Source organism: Trematomus bernacchii, unplaced genomic scaffold (assembly GCF_902827165.1).
Source record: "Trematomus bernacchii unplaced genomic scaffold, fTreBer1.1, whole genome shotgun sequence".
Classification (NCBI taxonomy): Eukaryota; Metazoa; Chordata; class Actinopteri; order Perciformes; family Nototheniidae; genus Trematomus; species Trematomus bernacchii.
Genome location: NW_022988029.1, coordinates 7,266 through 26,222, shown reverse-complemented (window position 1 = coordinate 26,222; position 18,957 = coordinate 7,266). Strand labels below are relative to the sequence as shown.

Sequence of the window (18,957 nt, the reverse complement as noted above, 5' to 3'; positions counted from 1 at the left end):
TTGTTGTTAAGAAACATGTTATAACATGGCATCTAAAAACACTCGTTTCAAAGCAAAGCATGAATAACAAAGTGAACTAGAGAATGCAATTCCTGAAGAAATTGCTCGTGGGAATGCTTTATGCTGAAAGGTAATGTGTAAGAAGAAAGTGAAGAATTTAGATTGAAATGAAACATGAACACTGGGGGCTTGAATGTGTGATGAGAGAAAAGAGAGTAAAAAGGCTTGGAAAAGCAGCAGAATATTTGAACTGCAAACTTTTGAACTAACTTGATGGCGAATGATCTGTCGCCATGGCAACGGCATTTGATGACACCCCATAATACGCTTAGATGCGTTGATGGCTGCATCGTTACCAAACCTGTGAAGTTTTGGGCCGTTTGGAACATTTTCACTGAAGTTATGAGAAAACCGTGTTTCATGGCGAGCATTGTGTTGCCAAGGCAACGGCATTTGAAGAAACCCCATAATTGACGTAGAGCTGTTGAGGGCTGGACCGGTGATATACAAGCGAAGATTGGGGGACGATCGGACCGTTTCCATTGGACTTACAGCGACATCGTGCTTCATGGCGAGTGGTCTGTCGCCATGGCAACGGCATTTGATGACACCCCATAATACGCTTAGATGCGTTGATGGCTACATCGTTACCAAACCTGTGAAGTTTTGGGCCGTTTGGAGCATTTTCACTGAAGTTATGAGAAAACCGTGTTTCATGGCGAGCATTGTGTTGCCATGGCAACGGCATTTGAAGAAATCTCAAAACTGTCTCGTAGATGTCTTCACGGCTGGACTGTTAGCACACATGTGAAGTTTGAACATTTTCATAGGAGTTAAAGGGACATCGTGTTTTATGGCGAGCGAAAATTGTCAAAAACAGGTGTCCAGGTTTGTTTTGTAATCAAAGGCTGGACCACAGCATGTTTTAGGCACGTTGGTACTATTCCTGTAGTCAGGCTGCTGTTAATTATATTAAGAACGTTAAGTCCAACAATGTCCCAGATTTCTTAAAAAAATCGCGCAGGGACAACATCGCTTGGAGAACCCGAGGGTTTCAATTGAGCAACAATTTCCATTAGAGCAGGAAGTGACACCAGCTCAAACTGATCCATAACAGCTGAGCAAGTGTCCATGGCAGATGGATCATGGGAAGGAAGTGAGATGTTTGCTCCGATGGCGGCGACCTTGTCAATAAAAAACGGTAGAAACGCCTCACAGGTTTCAGTGGAGGTTACTAAGTTGATGGATTGTGGGACATTTAGTATACAGTTTATAGTGCTAAAAAGAACACGGGGTTTATGACAGTTATTACACCTGAAAAATACTGCGTTTTTTCCGCTTTCACAACTTTCTGATATCTACACCAGGAGCCCTTTAAAATAACACACATGCAGCCTGTCTTTTTTCCATTTGCGTTCAGCCCTTCTGCACTCCTGTCTGGCAGTACGAGTGGACTCGGTTCAAGGTTCAGACTTACCTTTAGGGCCAACAGCTTTTAGTGGAGCAACAGTAACTCCTCTGTATCACCACCAATAGGATATGCTCTGTCATCCACAACATATTTGAAGGCAGCAGGAAACTGAACAGCGGTGGAGGGTTTAAGCATGCGATGAAATGTAACAGACTGTGGACACTGTTTACCAACAACACAAGGGAGGGTGACGTCAAATAGAACAGGCATGTGATTGGAGAACCGGCTAACTCAAACATATCCAGGTTAGGTTGAACCGGCTTCGTAGTACAGGCCTCAGGTCAGAAGAAGCTGTAGCTGCTGAGCATCTGATGATAACACCTTTGGGGAGCGCCAGTGTAAATAGCTATCCCAGGAAGGAATGAGCCCTGAGGACTAAAGCCCTTAATGATGTGGCTCACCTGTCCCCAGGTAAAGAGGCCCCCGAGGTGGAGATGTCCATCCCGGGTCTGGACTGGGGAATGGATGAGGTGATGGGCAAGGACAGCAAGAAGGTCCCGCAGAAGAAGGTCCCATACGCCAAGCCCATCCCCGCGCAGTTCCAACAGGTAACACACTCCCTCTGTACAGGTAACACACCTGTACAGGTAACACACTCTCCCTCTGTACAGGTAACACACCTGTACAGGTAACACACCTGTACAGGTAACACACACTCCGTCTGTACAGGTAACACACTCAGGTAACACACACTCGGGTCATACAGGTAACACACACTCTGGTCATACAGGTAACACACACTCGGGTCATACAGGTAACACACACTCGGGTCATACAGGTAACACACACTCTGGTCATACAGGTAACACACTCGGGTCATACAGGTAACACACACTCGGGTCATACAGGTAACACACACTCGGGTCATACAGGTAACACACACTCGGGTCATACAGGTAACATACACTCAGGTAACAAACACTCAGGTCATACAGGTAACACACACTCAGGTCATACAGGTAACAAACACTCAGGTCATACAGGTAACAAACACTCAGGTCATACAGGTAACACACACTCAGGTCATACAGGTAACAAACACTCAGGTCATACAGGTAACATACACTCAGGTAACACATACTCAGGTCATACAGGTAACATACACTCAGGTAACACACACTCAGGTAACACACACTCAGGTCATACAGGTAACATACACTCAGGTAACACACACTCAGGTCATACAGGTAACATACACTCAGGTAACACACACTCAGGTCATACAGGTAACAAACACTCAGGTAACAAACACTCAGGTCATACAGGTAACATACACTCAGGTAACAAACACTCAGGTAACACACACTCAGGTCATACAGGTAACAAACACTCAGGTAACAAACACTCAGGTAACACACACTCAGGTCATACAGGTAACAAACACTCAGGTCATACAGGTAACACACACTCAGGTAACAAACACTCAGGTAACACACACTCAGGTCATACAGGTAACAAACACTCAGGTAACAAACACTCAGGTCATACAGGTAACACACACTCAGGTAACAAACACTCAGGTCATACAGGTAACACACACTCAGGTCATACAGGTAACAAACACTCAGGTCATACAGGTAACACACACTCAGGTCATACAGGTAACAAACACTCAGGTCATACAGGTAACATACACTCAGGTAACACATACTCAGGTCATACAGGTAACATACACTCAGGTAACACACACTCAGGTCATACAGGTAACATACACTCAGGTAACACACACTCAGGTCATACAGGTAACAAACACTCAGGTCATACAGGTAACATACACTCAGGTAACACACACTCAGGTCATACAGGTAACATACACTCAGGTAACACACACTCGGGTCATACAGGTAACATACACTCAGGTAACACACACTCGGGTCATACAGGTAACATACACTCAGGTCATACAGGTAACATACACTCAGGTAACACACACTCAGGTCATACAGGTAACATACACTCAGGTAACACACACTCGGGTCATACAGGTAACATACACTCAGGTAACACACACTCTTTTCCGACAGGTAACACACACTCTTTTCCGACAGGTAACACACACTCAGGTCATACAGGTAACACACACTCAGGTCATACAGGTAACACACACTCAGGTCATACAGGTAACATACACTCAGGTAACACACACTCTTTTCCGACAGGTAACACACACTCTTTTCCGACAGGTAACACACACTCAGGTCATACAGGTAACACACACTCAGGTCATACAGGTAACACACACTCAGGTCATACAGGTAACACACACTCAGGTCATACAGGTAACACACACTCAGGTAACACACACTCACCTGTCATGTTACTTTCAGAGTATTATTTAGTGGCAGGTGTGTATTCTGCCCAGGTGTGTGTTCTGCCCAGGTGTGTGTTCTGTCTCTCACAGTGTGTCTCTCCCCCCACCCCCCCCCCCAGGCCTGGGCAGACAACAAAGTTCCCATGATGCCCCCTGGTGGAGACAAAGAGAGGAAGGGAGATCCGTCCGACCCGGAGCTGGGCTTCAACCCCCTGGAGGTACGTTCACACGCTCATTAACACATCACATCTACACTGAACACCGTCAGGGCACTCAAAGGATTGTGGGTAAAGGAGAACCATAGAGCAGCTCTAAAGGTGCGTCACACGCGGCGCGCTAACATGTAAAGTCTGTTTCTCTGAGCCAATCAGAGGTGAGAATCTCAGCCTGTCGTCACTGACTGTTTTGAATCAGAAACCAACAGCAGCCGTTAGCTGTTAGCCGTTAGCTGTTAGCTGTTAGCCGTTAGCTGTTAGCCGTTAGCTGTTAGCCATTAGCTGTTAGCCGTTAGCTGTTAGCCATTAGCTCTTAGCTGTTAGCCGTTAGCTGTTAGCCATTAGCTGTTAGCCGTTAGCTCTCTCCTATCAGTAACTCCTGTCTCACTAACAGGTGTCAGTAGTCTCTCAGTATGCAGAGGATCAGGGGCCCCTAACTCTGACCTGTGTGTTTTCCTCTCAGCAGATGAAGATGAGCTCAGACGGGAACATGGGGCCCCCTCAGGGCTCGATGCCCCCCTTCTCCGGCCCTGGGGGACCCGGGGGCCCGATGCCTCCTGGCCAGCAGGGCTTTCCCCCCAACATGCCTCCTCAGCAGATGCCCAACAACATGGGACCCCCCATGCAGCCTCCCTTCATGCCCCCCGGACAGATGGGGCCCCCCTCTGGACCCCAGGCTCACCAGGGACCCCATCAGGGCATGATGGGGCCCCCGGACATGCAGAGACACCCTGGCCCTCCCAGGAACATGGGACCCCAGGGGCCTCACGGTATGGGACCCAGAGGGATGCAGGGGCCCCATGGAGGGATGATGGGCCCCCCTCCTCGAGGAATGGGTCCAAGAGACCCTCAGGGACCTCCACCTCAGGGGGGCATGATGCCACCTCAGGGGGGCATGATGGGGCCCCCACCCAGGACACAAAACAACTATGGGATGGGCAACATGCAGGGGCCCCCGGGAGGGATGCACGGGCCCCCAGGAAACATGCAGGGGCCCCCAGGTAACATGCAAGGACCACATGGAAACATGCAGGGGCCCCATGGAAACATGCAGGGACCCCCAGGAAACATGCAGGGGCCCCCAGGAAACATGCAGGGGCCCCCAGGAAACATGCAAGGACCCCCAGGGAACATGCAGGGGCCCCCAGGGAACATGCAGGGACCCCCAGGGAATATGCAGGGGGCCCCATACATGCAGAACTCGGGGCCCATGATGCACGGGATGGGTTCTCAGGGGTCCAACAACAAAGGTAAGAGGGAGGGGCCCCCGGTGCAGGTTAATCACCACGAGGCCCCTCCCCGTCCTGATAACCTCTGTTTTCTCTCCTCAGATCCCCGAGGGCCCCCGCCCAACCACCACATGGGCCCCCCCGAGAGACAGGGGGGGGGGGCAGGACCAGGGCTCGGGCTCGGGCCCCTACTGGGGCGAGCAGCAGGGCCGCCGGGGGCCACAGGACTTCGAGGGGGGACAGGACTTCCACAACAGAGCGGAGGAGGGCTGGAGGCCGGGGTACCGGGGGGGCCACAGAGGGGGGGGGGTGGCAACTGGGGCCCCGAAGAGAGGTTCCCCGGTGGGGAGTTCAGGGGCCGAAGGGACGACAGGTGAGGTGTTAGCACGTTAGCGTGTGAGCGTGTTAGCACGTGAGCGTGTTAGCACGTTAGCGTGTGAGCGTGTTAGCACGTTAGGGTGTGAGCGTGTTAGCACGTTAGCGTGTGAGCGTCTTAGCACGTTAGCGTGTTGGCATCTTAGCATGTTAGCGTGTTGGCGTGTGAGCGTCTTAGCACGTTAGCGTGTTAGCACGTTAGCGTGTTAGCATGTGAACGTCTTAGCACGTTAGCGTGTTAGCATGTGAGCGTTCTACTGAATCGATGTGAAAACAAACTAAAGAGAAGATGGATTCTTTATTTATCCCAAGTTCAGAAACATTTTGAAGTCAATAAACAACAATCACAACATTTCTGTAAAATAGAATAAAATAAACATGAAAAACAAGATGTTGATTTCTCAGTAGAAAAGATTCAGAGGAGTAAATCCACACTTTAAGGAACTCTCCAACAGACCCATGCACACACCTGAGGGTCTGAGCATCAGCTGTTTCCAGCTCAGCATGTTGTAATGGACTGAGTTTCTGTTCACATTGACCCACTCATCATCATCATTTGTACGTGTTTTCCTGATACTAGCGCAGTATTACAGGTCAGGGGTTATTATTATTGAGCTCAGACTGGTTCTGACTCGAAGCTCCTGCTGTCTCCGAGGGTTTGTACGGGTTTCCTAACGCCCTTCCTGTGGTTCTGGTCCAGGTTCAGAGGAAGCGGGCGGCCCGGCGCTCGGGGTTTCCCTGAGGAGTTCAGCGGGTCGGAGGAGGGCTTCGAGGGCCCGGAAGACGGGAGCCGAGGCTGGGACCCCGGGGCCCGAGGGGGGGCTCGAGGGAGGCCCCCCCGAGGAGGAGGAGGAGGAGGAGGAGGAGGTGGAGGAGGAGGAGGAGGTGAGGAGCATTATGCAAAGCTTGTTTTCGCCGTTTTCTGCAAATGCTAATTAATGCATCTTATGCTAATTGTGTAAATATCCAACATATTCAGGTTAGAAGAAGAATAGAATAGGGAGGGATGAAACCCTCTTTAATGGTCACACATGCAGAGCACACAGCACACACAGTGAAATTTGGCCTCTGCTTTTAACCCATCCTAGTACAAGGAGTCTAGTACTAGGAGCAGTGGGCAGCTATTGTACAGCGCCCGGGGAGCAATGGGAGTGGGGGGGAAGGGGGGTGTCCGGTGCCTTGCTCAAGGGCACCACAATCCAGCAGGTTAGCATCCAGCAGGTAGCATCAAGCAGGTAGCATCCAGCAGGTTAGCATCCAGCAGGTTAGCATCCAGCAGGTTAGTATCCAGCAGGTAGCATCAAGCAGGTAGCATCCAGCAGGTTAGCATCCAGCAGGTAGCATCAATCAGGTAGCATCCAGCAGGTTAGCATCCAGCAGCTAGCATCCAGCAGCTAGCATCCAGCAGGTTAGCATCCAGCAGGTTAGCATCCAGCAGTTAGCATCCAGCAGGTAGCATCCAGCAGGTTAGCATCCAGCAGGTAGCATCCAGCAGCTAGCATCCAGCAGCTAGCATCCAGCAGCTTAGCATCCAGCAGGTTAGCATCCAGCAGGTTAGCATCCAGCCGTTTAGCATCCAGCAGCTAGCATCCAGCCGTTTAGCATCCAGCAGGTAGCATCCAGCAAGGTAGCATCCAGCAGGTTAGCATCCAGCAGGTTAGCATCCAGCAGGTTAGCATCTAGCAGGGTAGCATCCAGCAGGTTAGCATCTAGCAGGGTAGCATCCAGCAGGTTAGCATCTAGCAGGGTAGCATCCAGCAGGTTAGCATCCAGCAAGTTAGCATCCAGCAGGTTAGCATCCAGCAGCTTAGCATCCAGCAGCTTAGCATCCAGCAGGTTAGCATCTAGCAGGTTAGCATCCAGCAGGGTAGCATCCAGCAGGTTAGCATCCAGCAGGTTAGCATCCAGCAGGTTAGCATCTAGCAGGGTAGCATCCAGCAGGTTAGCATCTAGCAGGGTAGCATCCAGCAGGTTAGCATCTAGCAGGGTAGCATCCAGCAGGTTAGCATCCAGCAGGTTAGCATCCAGCAGCTTAGCATCCAGCAGGTTAGCATCCAGCAGGTTAGCATCTAGCAGGTTAGCATCCAGCAGGGTAGCATCCAGCAGGTTAGCATCTAGCAGGTTAGCATCCAGCAGGGTAGCATCCAGCAGGGTAGCATCCAGCAGGTTAGCATCTAGCAGGGTAGCATCCAGCAGGTTAGCATCTAGCAGGTTAGCATCCATCATACATTTAACCACCATCATAAGAACTGGCTTTTAAGCAATCAAAATGTGAACCCTTTTAACTGTATCAAGGTATGATAGTATTTCATCTGTTAGCATGTGTGTCTGTTCCTCTCTATTGTTGTTCCTCTCTATTGTTGTTCTGCTGTATTCTATTTAATTATGTTTTTATTTCTCTAGTCTTGTTGTGGTTATTTAACATCTTGCGAAGGACAACAGTTGAAAATTAGCCTGCTGGCTAATACTGGCTCATTTACAGCAATGTGGATTAATGTGCACTGTCCTTTAAATAAATAAACAAACAAACAAACACAGACCTCACTAACTATTCTCATATCACGTGAACATCTCTACTTCACTTCATACAGACCTTACTAACTATTCTCATATCACGTGAACATCTCTACTTCACTTCATACAGACCTTACTAACTATTCTCATATCACATGAACAGCTCTACTTCACTTCATACAGACCTTACTAACTATTCTCATATCACGTGAACAGCTCTACTTCACTTCATACAGACCTCACTAACTATTCTCATATCACGTGAACATCTCTACTTCACTTCATACAGACCTTACTAACTATTCTCATATCACGTGAACAGCTCTACTTCACTTCATACAGACCTTACTAACTATTCTCATATCACATGAACAGCTCTACTTCACTTCATACAGACCTTACTAACTATTCTCATATCACGTGAACAGCTCTACTTCACTTCATACAGACCTCACTAACTATTCTCATATCACGTGAACATCTCTACTTCACTTCATACAGACCTTACTAACTATTCTCATATCACATGAACAGCTCTACTTCACTTCATACAGACCTTACTAACTATTCTCATATCACATGAACAGCTCTACTTCACTTCACACAGACCTCACTAACTATTCTCATATCACATGAACAGCTCTACTTCACTTCACACAGACCTCACTAACTATTCTCATATCACGTGAACATCTCTACTTCACTTCATACAGACCTCACTAACTATTCTCATATCACGTGAACAGCTCTACTTCACTTCACACAGACCTCACTAACTATTCTCATATCACATGAACAGCTCTACTTCACTTCATACAGACCTTACTAACTATTCTCATATCACGTGAACAGCTCTACTTCACTTCACACAGACCTCACTAACTATTCTCATATCACATGAACATCTCTACTTCACTTCACACAGACCTTACTAACTATTCTCATATCACATGAACATCTCTACTTCACTTCATACAGACCTTACTAACTATTCTCATATCACGTGAAGAGCTCTACTTCACTTCATACAGACCTCACTAACTATTCTCATATCACGTGAACAGCTCTACTTCACTTCACACAGACCTCACTAACTATTCTCATATCACATGAACATCTCTACTTCACTTCATACAGACCTCACTAACTATTCTCATATCACATGAACATCTCTACTTCACTTCATACAGACCTCACTAACTATTCTCATATCACGTGAACAGCTCTACTTCACTTCATACAGACCTCACTAACTATTCTCATATCACGTGAACAGCTCTACTTCACTTCATACAGACCTTACTAACTATTCTCATATCACGTGAACAGCTCTACTTCACTTCACACAGACCTCACTAACTATTCTCATATCACATGAACATCTCTACTTCACTTCATACAGACCTTACTAACTATTCTCATATCACGTGAACAGCTCTACTTCACTTCATACAGACCTCACTAACTATTCTCATATCACGTGAACAGCTCTACTTCACTTCATACAGACCTCACTAACTATTCTCATATCACGTGAACAGCTCTACTTCACTTCATACAGACCTTACTAACTATTCTCATATCACGTGAACAGCTCTACTTCACTTCACACAGACCTCACTAACTATTCTCATATCACATGAACATCTCTACTTCACTTCATACAGACCTCACTAACTATTCTCATATCACGTGAACATCTCTACTTCACTTCATACAGACCTCACTAACTATTCTCATATCACGTGAACAGCTCTACTTCACTTCATACAGACCTCACTAACTATTCTCATATCACGTGAACAGCTCTACTTCACTTCATACAGACCTTACTAACTATTCTCATATCACGTGAACAGCTCTACTTCACTTCACACAGACCTCACTAACTATTCTCATATCACATGAACATCTCTACTTCACTTCATACAGACCTTACTAACTATTCTCATATCACATGAACAGCTCTACTTCACTTCATACAGACCTTACTAACTATTCTCATATCACATGAACATCTCTACTTCACTTCACACAGACCTTACTAACTATTCTCATATCACATGAACATCTCTACTTCACTTCACACAGACCTTACTAACTATTCTCATATCACATGAACATCTCTACTTCACTTCATACAGACCTCACTAACTATTCTCATATCACGTGAACATCTCTACTTCACTTCATACAGACCTTACTAACTATTCTCATATCACGTGAACATCTCTACTTCACTTCACACAGACCTTACTAACTATTCTCATATCACGTGAACAGCTCTACTTCACTTCACACAGACCTTACTAACTATTCTCATATCACATGAACAGCTCTACTTCACTTCATACAGACCTCACTAACTATTCTCATATCACGTGAACAGCTCTACTTCACTTCATACAGACCTCACTAACTATTCTCATATCACGTGAACAGCTCTACTTCACTTCACACAGACCTTACTAACTATTCTCATATCACGTGAACAGCTCTACTTCACTTCATACAGACCTCACTAACTATTCTCATATCACATGAACAGCTCTACTTCACTTCACACAGACCTTACTAACTATTCTCATATCACGTGAACAGCTCTACTTCACTTCATACAGACCTCACTAACTATTCTCATATCACATGAACAGCTCTACTTCACTTCATACAGACCTCACTAACTATTCTCATATCACGTGAACAGCTCTACTTCACTTCATACAGACCTCACTAACTATTCTCATATCACATGAACAGCTCTACTTCACTTCATACAGACCTCACTAACTATTCTCATATCACATGAACAGCTCTACTTCACTTCATACAGACCTCACTAACTATTCTCATATCACGTGAACAGCTCTACTTCACTTCACACAGACCTTACTAACTATTCTCATATCACGTGAACATCTCTACTTCACTTCATACAGACCTCACTAACTATTCTCATATCACGTGAACATCTCTACTTCACTTCATACAGACCTTACTAACTATTCTCATATCACATGAACAGCTCTACTTCACTTCATACAGACCTTACTAACTATTCTCATATCACATGAACAGCTCTACTTCACTTCACACAGACCTCACTAACTATTCTCATATCACGTGAACAGCTCTACTTCACTTCATACAGACCTCACTAACTATTCTCATATCACGTGAACAGCTCTACTTCACTTCATACAGACCTCACTAACTATTCTCATATCACGTGAACAGCTCTACTTCACTTCATACAGACCTCACTAACTATTCTCATATCACGTGAACATCTCTACTTCACTTCATACAGACCTCACTAACTATTCTCATATCACATGAACAGCTCTACTTCACTTCATACAGACCTCACTAACTATTCTCATATCACGTGAACATCTCTACTTCACTTCATACAGACCTCACTAACTATTCTCATATCACGTGAACATCTCTACTTCACTTCATACAGACCTCACTAACTATTCTCATATCACATGAACAGCTCTACTTCACTTCATACAGACCTCACTAACTATTCTCATATCACATGAACAGCTCTACTTCACTTCACACAGACCTCACTAACTATTCTCATATCACATGAACATCTCTACTTCACTTCACACAGACCTTACTAACTATTCTCATATCACGTGAACATCTCTACTTCACTTCACACAGACCTCACTAACTATTCTCATATCACATGAACAGCTCTACTTCACTTCATACAGACCTTACTAACTATTCTCATATCACGTGAACAGCTCTACTTCACTTCACACAGACCTCACTAACTATTCTCATATCACATCTACAGCTCTACTTCACTTCACACAGACCTCACTAACTATTCTCATATCACATCTACAGCTCTACTTCACTTCATACAGACCTCACTAACTATTCTCATATCACATGAACATCTCTACTTCACTTCACACAGACCTTACTAACTATTCTCATATCACGTGAACAGCTCTACTTCACTTCACACAGACCTTACTAACTATTCTCATATCACATGAACATCTCTACTTCACTTCATACAGACCTTACTAACTATTCTCATATCACGTGAACAGCTCTACTTCACTTCATACAGACCTTACTAACTATTCTCATATCACGTGAACAGCTCTACTTCACTTCACACAGACCTTACTAACTATTCTCATATCACGTGAACAGCTCTACTTCACTTCACACAGACCTTACTAACTATTCTCATATCACATGAACATCTCTACTTCACTTCATACAGACCTTACTAACTATTCTCATATCACATGAACAGCTCTACTTCACTTCATACAGACCTTACTAACTATTCTCATATCACGTGAACAGCTCTACTTCACTTCATACAGACCTCACTAACTATTCTCATATCACATGAACAGCTCTACTTCACTTCATACAGACCTCACTAACTATTCTCATATCACATGAACAGCTCTACTTCACTTCATACAGACCTCACTAACTATTCTCATATCACATGAACAGCTCTACTTCACTTCATACAGACCTTACTAACTATTCTCATATCACATGAACAGCTCTACTTCACTTCATACAGACCTCACTAACTATTCTCATATCACGTGAACAGCTCTACTTCACTTCATACAGACCTCACTAACTATTCTCATATCACATGAACAGCTCTACTTCACTTCATACAGACCTTACTAACTATTCTCATATCACATGAACAGCTCTACTTCACTTCATACAGACCTCACTAACTATTCTCATATCACATGAACAGCTCTACTTCACTTCATACAGACCTCACTAACTATTCTCATATCACGTGAACAGCTCTACTTCACTTCATACAGACCTCACTAACTATTCTCATATCACATGAACAGCTCTACTTCACTTCATACAGACCTCACTAACTATTCTCATATCACGTGAACAGCTCTACTTCACTTCATACAGACCTCACTAACTATTCTCATATCACGTGAACAGCTTAGGAAATACACAGAATATAAAGTCGTCCAACATCACGGCTGGATTTAATACCAACCAGGTATTTCTGACTGAACTCCAGAGAGGGCAAGAGTACATCCTGTACTCAAGTAGAAGTACACACATCCTGTACTCAAGTAGAAGTACACACATCCTGTACTCAAGTAGAAGCACAGATACTCGTGTTTAAAGATACTCTGGTGAAAGTAGAAGTACTGACTAAACTTCTTTACAAGTCAAAGTAAAGAGGGCTTTGAAATGTACTTCAGTAAAAAGTACCCATAACTACCAGCTGTTTTAAAGAGTACCTTCCGCCTTCCTGTCTGCAGGTCACGAGGGGTATCATGAGGGCCAGATGCATGATGGGTCGTCTCCGGTGGGGCGCTCCTCCTCCCTACAGGGCATGGACATGGCCTCGCTGCCCCCCCGCAAGAGACCCTGGCAGGAGGGGCCGGGGACCGCAGAGAGGGAGGCCCCGGGGCCCGAAGGAGGTACGTGCTCTTATTGTGAAGTTGCGCTCTTATTGTGAAGTCAGGTCATCGTGCTCTTATTGTGAAGTTGCGCTCTTATTGTGAAGTTGCGCTCTTATTGTGAAGTCAGGTCATCGTGCTCTTATTGTGAAGTCAGGTCATCGTGCTCTTATTGTGAAGTCAGGTCATCGTGCTCTTATTGTGAAGTCAGGTCATCGTGCTCTTATTGTGAAGTCAGGTCATCGTGCTCTTATTGTGAAGTCAGGTCATCGTGCTCTTATTGTGAAGTCAGGTCATCGTGCTCTTATTGTGAAGTCTTATAAGTCGCGTTCACACCAAGTACTTTTCCCACAGTAGTTCATGAGAGCTCAGTTCATGAGAGCTCTTTTAGTTCTGATGAACTCTTTTAGTTCTGATGAACTCTTTTAGTTCTGATGAACTCTTTTAGTTCTGATGAACTCTTTTAGTTCTGATGAACTCTTTTAGTTCTGATGAACTCTTTTAGTTCTGATGAACTGAAGCAGATCGCGTTCACACCAAAATGAGTTCCTGAGAGAGGATTAGGCAAATGAGCCGCTGACGTCACTTCTTCTTCTTCTGCTTTGGGTTTACTGGCAGGCCGCAAACAACTTCACGGCGAGTACAGTAGGTGGCGGTATGCACCTTAAAGTTGCAATCCGCCAAAAAACCGAGAGAAGAAGAAGAACCTCCCGCGTATACTGCCACGCCCACCTGCTGTATGTGAGGCGTCTGTTTACCTTCCGACCTCAGACATGAGCTTCGTCTGAGTTATTTAAGCAAACACAAATACAGATCGTCGACCAGTCAAATGCAATAGCAATGCTGATTCGGAGGCGCCGGCGGTTAAGAAGGATTGACAAAAGGATTGGACGACGACATGCACGCGCTACGCTACGTGTGAAATGAATAAACTGTGCCAACATTTAGTTTTAGGTCAAATAATTATTACACTGCTATTACTTATCCTAGATGCACAGCCAACCCCTCGATTAGCATCTCCTGGAGACACAGAATCTGGGGGTGCCCACCTCAACACTCAGTGATAAACATTTGCGACGCTATAAACGAAAGCGTACATCATAACATGTGGAGCTAGGTAGCTAGAAACGCTAACATGGCTTACCTTGGTCAAAACTGGTCTTCAATGGCATTAAAACGATAAACGATGCTGCAGTTAATCCATAGATTAATCTAATGTGTCTGTGTCCTCTTTGAAATGATTTCTGATAATCCATAAGCAATAAAACTGCTTTTTAGTTTCCAAATGCCAGAGCTAGAATGTAGCTCCACTCTGCTTTACATTTACATGCGCGCAGCCCCCACCTTTTCTCTTCACAACGTGTGTGTGTGGGGGACTCCCCCTTCGATTATATTGGCTCTAACGGTCAGAAAGAGGTGTCAACCATCAAAATCGACCAAGGGGGGCCAGAGATATGGAAAAAAAAACATTTTCACCCAAATCACCTCAGAGGTGGTGGTTTTTGCTAAACCTCTCTAAAAAAGGTCAAATGTCACTTGTTTTGCATCAATCTTGATACAGGGTACTTATTATATGTTGTACTTTGGATTCCTAAAGCTTTTAGTCTACTAACCCATCATCCAAGGGTAGTTTTCACTATAATACCCCTTTCACACCAACGGTGTTTCAGGGCCGGTTCGGTGCTGGAGCTTGAAAAGCACCGGGTTTTCCTGTTCACACCGCAGCGGAGCCGCCTCTAAGCTCCGGAATCCGGTTCGTTTCGAGCACCAAAAAGTTGTCCGTCTAGAAGCAAGAACCGCATACGTCACGCTTACGTCGGAGGGGGGCGAGATTAACCTGAGCTAACACTTAAGGCGAGTACGGCAAATAAAAGTTGTAACCAGCAGTAGTGCTGAGCAAAGTGACTAGAACGCAACCACACACTTGTTAAAAAAAACACGCTTTATAAAGTCAGGCAACACTAACCAGGCTTCGTGTGATTCTGTTTATTTGTACCTTACTTTGACCATCCGTTCTCTGTTATTGATCATTGTGGAGAGCAGGCAGACGTTTGTTATTATAGCAGCTATCGGATGGAATCAATACATGGGCTGCACAGGTTGTCATGTCCGACTATCACAAGTAGAATCATAATGAAAAATACGCCGGTAAAAAGTGCCTGTAGAAAACGGCTTAGCAAGTATTCAGTTTAGCTTCGGTTGCTATGCTAACATCACCCATGTTATACCAGAGAAACTTTCATAACAGCGTTGTGATGCCAAACAGCGTCAATTCAGACTGACACACATTCACTTAAGGGGAACTGGGGATATGTATCAGCTGCTTGTGTGACAGTCAGACAGTGAATACTTTAGAGCCGTGTGAGCTAACCCGGAGCTAACGGGAGAATACACTCCCGTGGAAGAGCAGCCAGCACTGCAGCGGGCGCTAAATGAAACACATTAATAAACAATGAACCACGGCACTCTGGAGAAAAGTATAAGGTTGGAGAAGTCGTTATTTAATTTAATCTGGCTTCGTATGATTAAAAGCAACGCAGTCCCCGGCCCGTTGTTGTTGTGAGGTGAGCTCCGGCGTTGGGGAGAAACTCAGCGACGTAAACTGTGACGTCATGACGCAGCAGCGGCAGCACCAGTCGGGCTCTGAGCGGTGTGAAAAGAGCCGGCGCTAAACCGAAGAACCGGTTCTGAACCAGAAAAGCTCTAGCACGGAGCTAGAACCGGAGTTGCGTTGGTGTGAAAGGGGCATAAGTAAAAAAGAATTTTTGGACGGACACTATAATTTACAGTTTTTTACTATGTAAAATCTGAATTTTCTTTAAAATAAAAAACATCTATATTGATTCTGATAATTCTACATCCAACTCACAGATGTAACCTTGCTTTGATAAAAGAAATTATTCATATAACCCTTTTAGAAGTTAGGTTGTAGTCATTTGTTTTGGGCATGTCATTTTCGAGCCTGAAACATGAAAAACAGGCTTGGTGCTTAACAGGTTAAATGTGCAAAATATTAGAACATCAGTCTTTGTGGCAGGTAATCAACTGTTTAAGCTTTTCCATTAACATGGAGAATGAATGTTGCAAATGACACATGAAATTATAGCAACTACCATGTAAGTTATTGTTTACCTCTCTATTCATAGCCACAGAGGTAGCATTATGTCCAGCTAGCATGCTAATTGCTAACGTTATATTATCGTTTTATCCCGGAGGGGAAAACTCACTAGTTTCCAATCCAGAGAGAAACACCTCGCCTGAAACACACGATTAGTGCCATGAGTTAGTGAAGCAAATTACAGAACATTGCACACTTATTCACAAGTCAAAACGTGTTCATAGCGGCTGAGAATAGCTAGCTAGCTAGATGTTGTTAACCATCTTGGAGATATGATAGCAAGTTCAGCTAGCATGGCTAGCTCGATCTACTGAGCAAATAAAAGTACATCTGAGACCAGTATTGTGCAGATTAAAACAGTGCATGTAGTTTACTTCGTCCCGGCATGACTTTGCACTGTGGACGGTTCCCAGGGTCGGCTAACTTTGCTGAACAACGCTCCTACATTTTGCAGTTGGAAACAGCCTTCAGTAGAAGCTTCTGGATCGCGTCCTCCGAGTAAATCGCCAGAAGCGCCGACACATCCTCATCACTCCACCGCTCCAATGATTTATTTAGTGTTGCTATAATAACTGCTTTCACAAAAGTAATCTCTTCGTTGGTGCGCAGCGCTGAGTTTTTAATGCGAGCAAATACAATAGCGGCCTTCAAAAAAAAATCAGAGATTTGCGGGGCGTGGTTTGCATTCCACACAGCCAATCAGACGTATGAACCTTTTTCTCCCACGAAAGTCCCTGCTCTCTAGCAGGGACTGAAAACGGGGTAAAAATGGTTCTGATTAACTAATTTAGTTCAGGGGGCTTTTTGGTGTGAACGCAAATATATCGTAGTTCAGAGGGTCCTCCACTATTGTGGGAAAAGTACTCCGGTGTGAACGCGCTCTTATTGTGAAGTCAGGTCATCTGTGCTCTTATTGTGAAGTCAGGTCATCTGTGCTCTTATTGTGAAGTCAGGTCATCGCGCTCTTATTGTGAAGTCAGGTCATCTGTGCTCTTATTGTGAAGTCAGGTCATCGCGCTCTTATTGTGAAGTCAGGTCATCATGCTCTTATTGTGAAGTCAGGTCATCGCGCTCTTATTGTGAAGTCAGGTCATCGCGCTCTTATTGTGAAGTCAGGTCATCTGTGCTCTTATTGTGAAGTCAGGTCATCTGTGCTCTTATTGTGAAGTCAGGTCATCATGCTCTTATTGTGAAGTCAGGTCATCTGTGCTCTTATTGTGAAGTCAGGTCATCTGTGCTCTTATTGTGAAGTCAGGTCATCTGTGCTCTTATTGTGAAGTCAGGTCATCATGCTCTTATTGTGAAGTCAGGTCATCATGCTCTTATTGTGAAGTCAGGTCATCATGCTCTTATTGTGAAGTCTAACCTGCTGTGTGTGTGTGTGTGTGCAGGGCGCCCCCCCCAGAGGGAGGACGGGGGGTACGGTGTTCGGGGGGGTCGAGGAGGCTGGGGCCCCGGAGGCCCTGCCCCCCGGAGAGGAGGCCCCGCCCCAGAGGACCACCGAGGGGGGGCCGCGGCCGGTAGTCCCCCCCCCATCAGAGACTCAGATGGAGGCTCCTGATTGGTCCGTTTTTAATGTAAAATATTGTAGAGAATCATCTGCCGTCTTTTATTTCACTTCGTCTGGTTGTTTTTGTAAAAGATTTCTATGTTTGTGTTTTCACCGAGGTGGAAAATAAAGATTCACACTTCAATTCAACGTGTGTGTGTGTACCGTGTACCGTGTGTGTGTGTGTGTGTGTGTACCGTGTGTGTGTGTGTGTACCGTGTGTGACAGAGAAGTCGATGCTGCCCCAGAACGCCTCGTTGGAGATCTTTCTTTCTCCATTGTTTTCTTCCGGGGCCTATTGACGTCACTAAGTCCACATGGACCAATAGGCACACAGCTATAGAACAATAGGCACACAGCTATAGAACAATAGGCACACAGCTATAGAACAATAGGCACACAGCTATAGAACAATAGGCACACAGCTATAGAACAATAGGCACACAGCTATAGACCAATAGGCACACAGCTATAGAACAATAGGCACACCCGCTGCCAGGGCGGACCCTCAGGAGTCCCTCAGGAGTCCGCCCCGCGAGGCTCCCGGAGCGTTTCCCTGGAGGATGGATATAGCGCCGTGTTTCTCAAACGTTTTCATACCAAGGACCTCTTAACCAATAAAAAAACACTCACGGACCACCTGACTCCACAAATATCCAGAAACAATAGGCCTGCTTACCAAATTGGGATCAATAAAGTACAATTTTATCTTATCTTAT

General features: G+C 45.4%; 1 protein-coding gene across 1 annotated transcript in view; it reads left to right on the top strand.

The window, feature by feature from the left end:
• LOC117472286 (pre-mRNA 3' end processing protein WDR33-like) overlaps window positions 1-18,407 on the top strand; it is a gene marked incomplete at its 5' end in the record, with an annotated part of 29,878 nt that extends 11,471 nt beyond the window's left edge. Inside the window, 7 exon segments of the mRNA XM_034117450.1 lie at window positions 1,883-2,019; window positions 3,902-4,000; window positions 4,461-5,247; window positions 5,329-5,599; window positions 6,302-6,486; window positions 13,431-13,592; window positions 18,081-18,407. Coding sequence (XP_033973341.1) covers window positions 1,883-2,019; window positions 3,902-4,000; window positions 4,461-5,247; window positions 5,329-5,599; window positions 6,302-6,486; window positions 13,431-13,592; window positions 18,081-18,250 — 1,811 coding nt within the window.
• Between the last annotated feature and the right edge of the window lie 550 nt (window positions 18,408-18,957).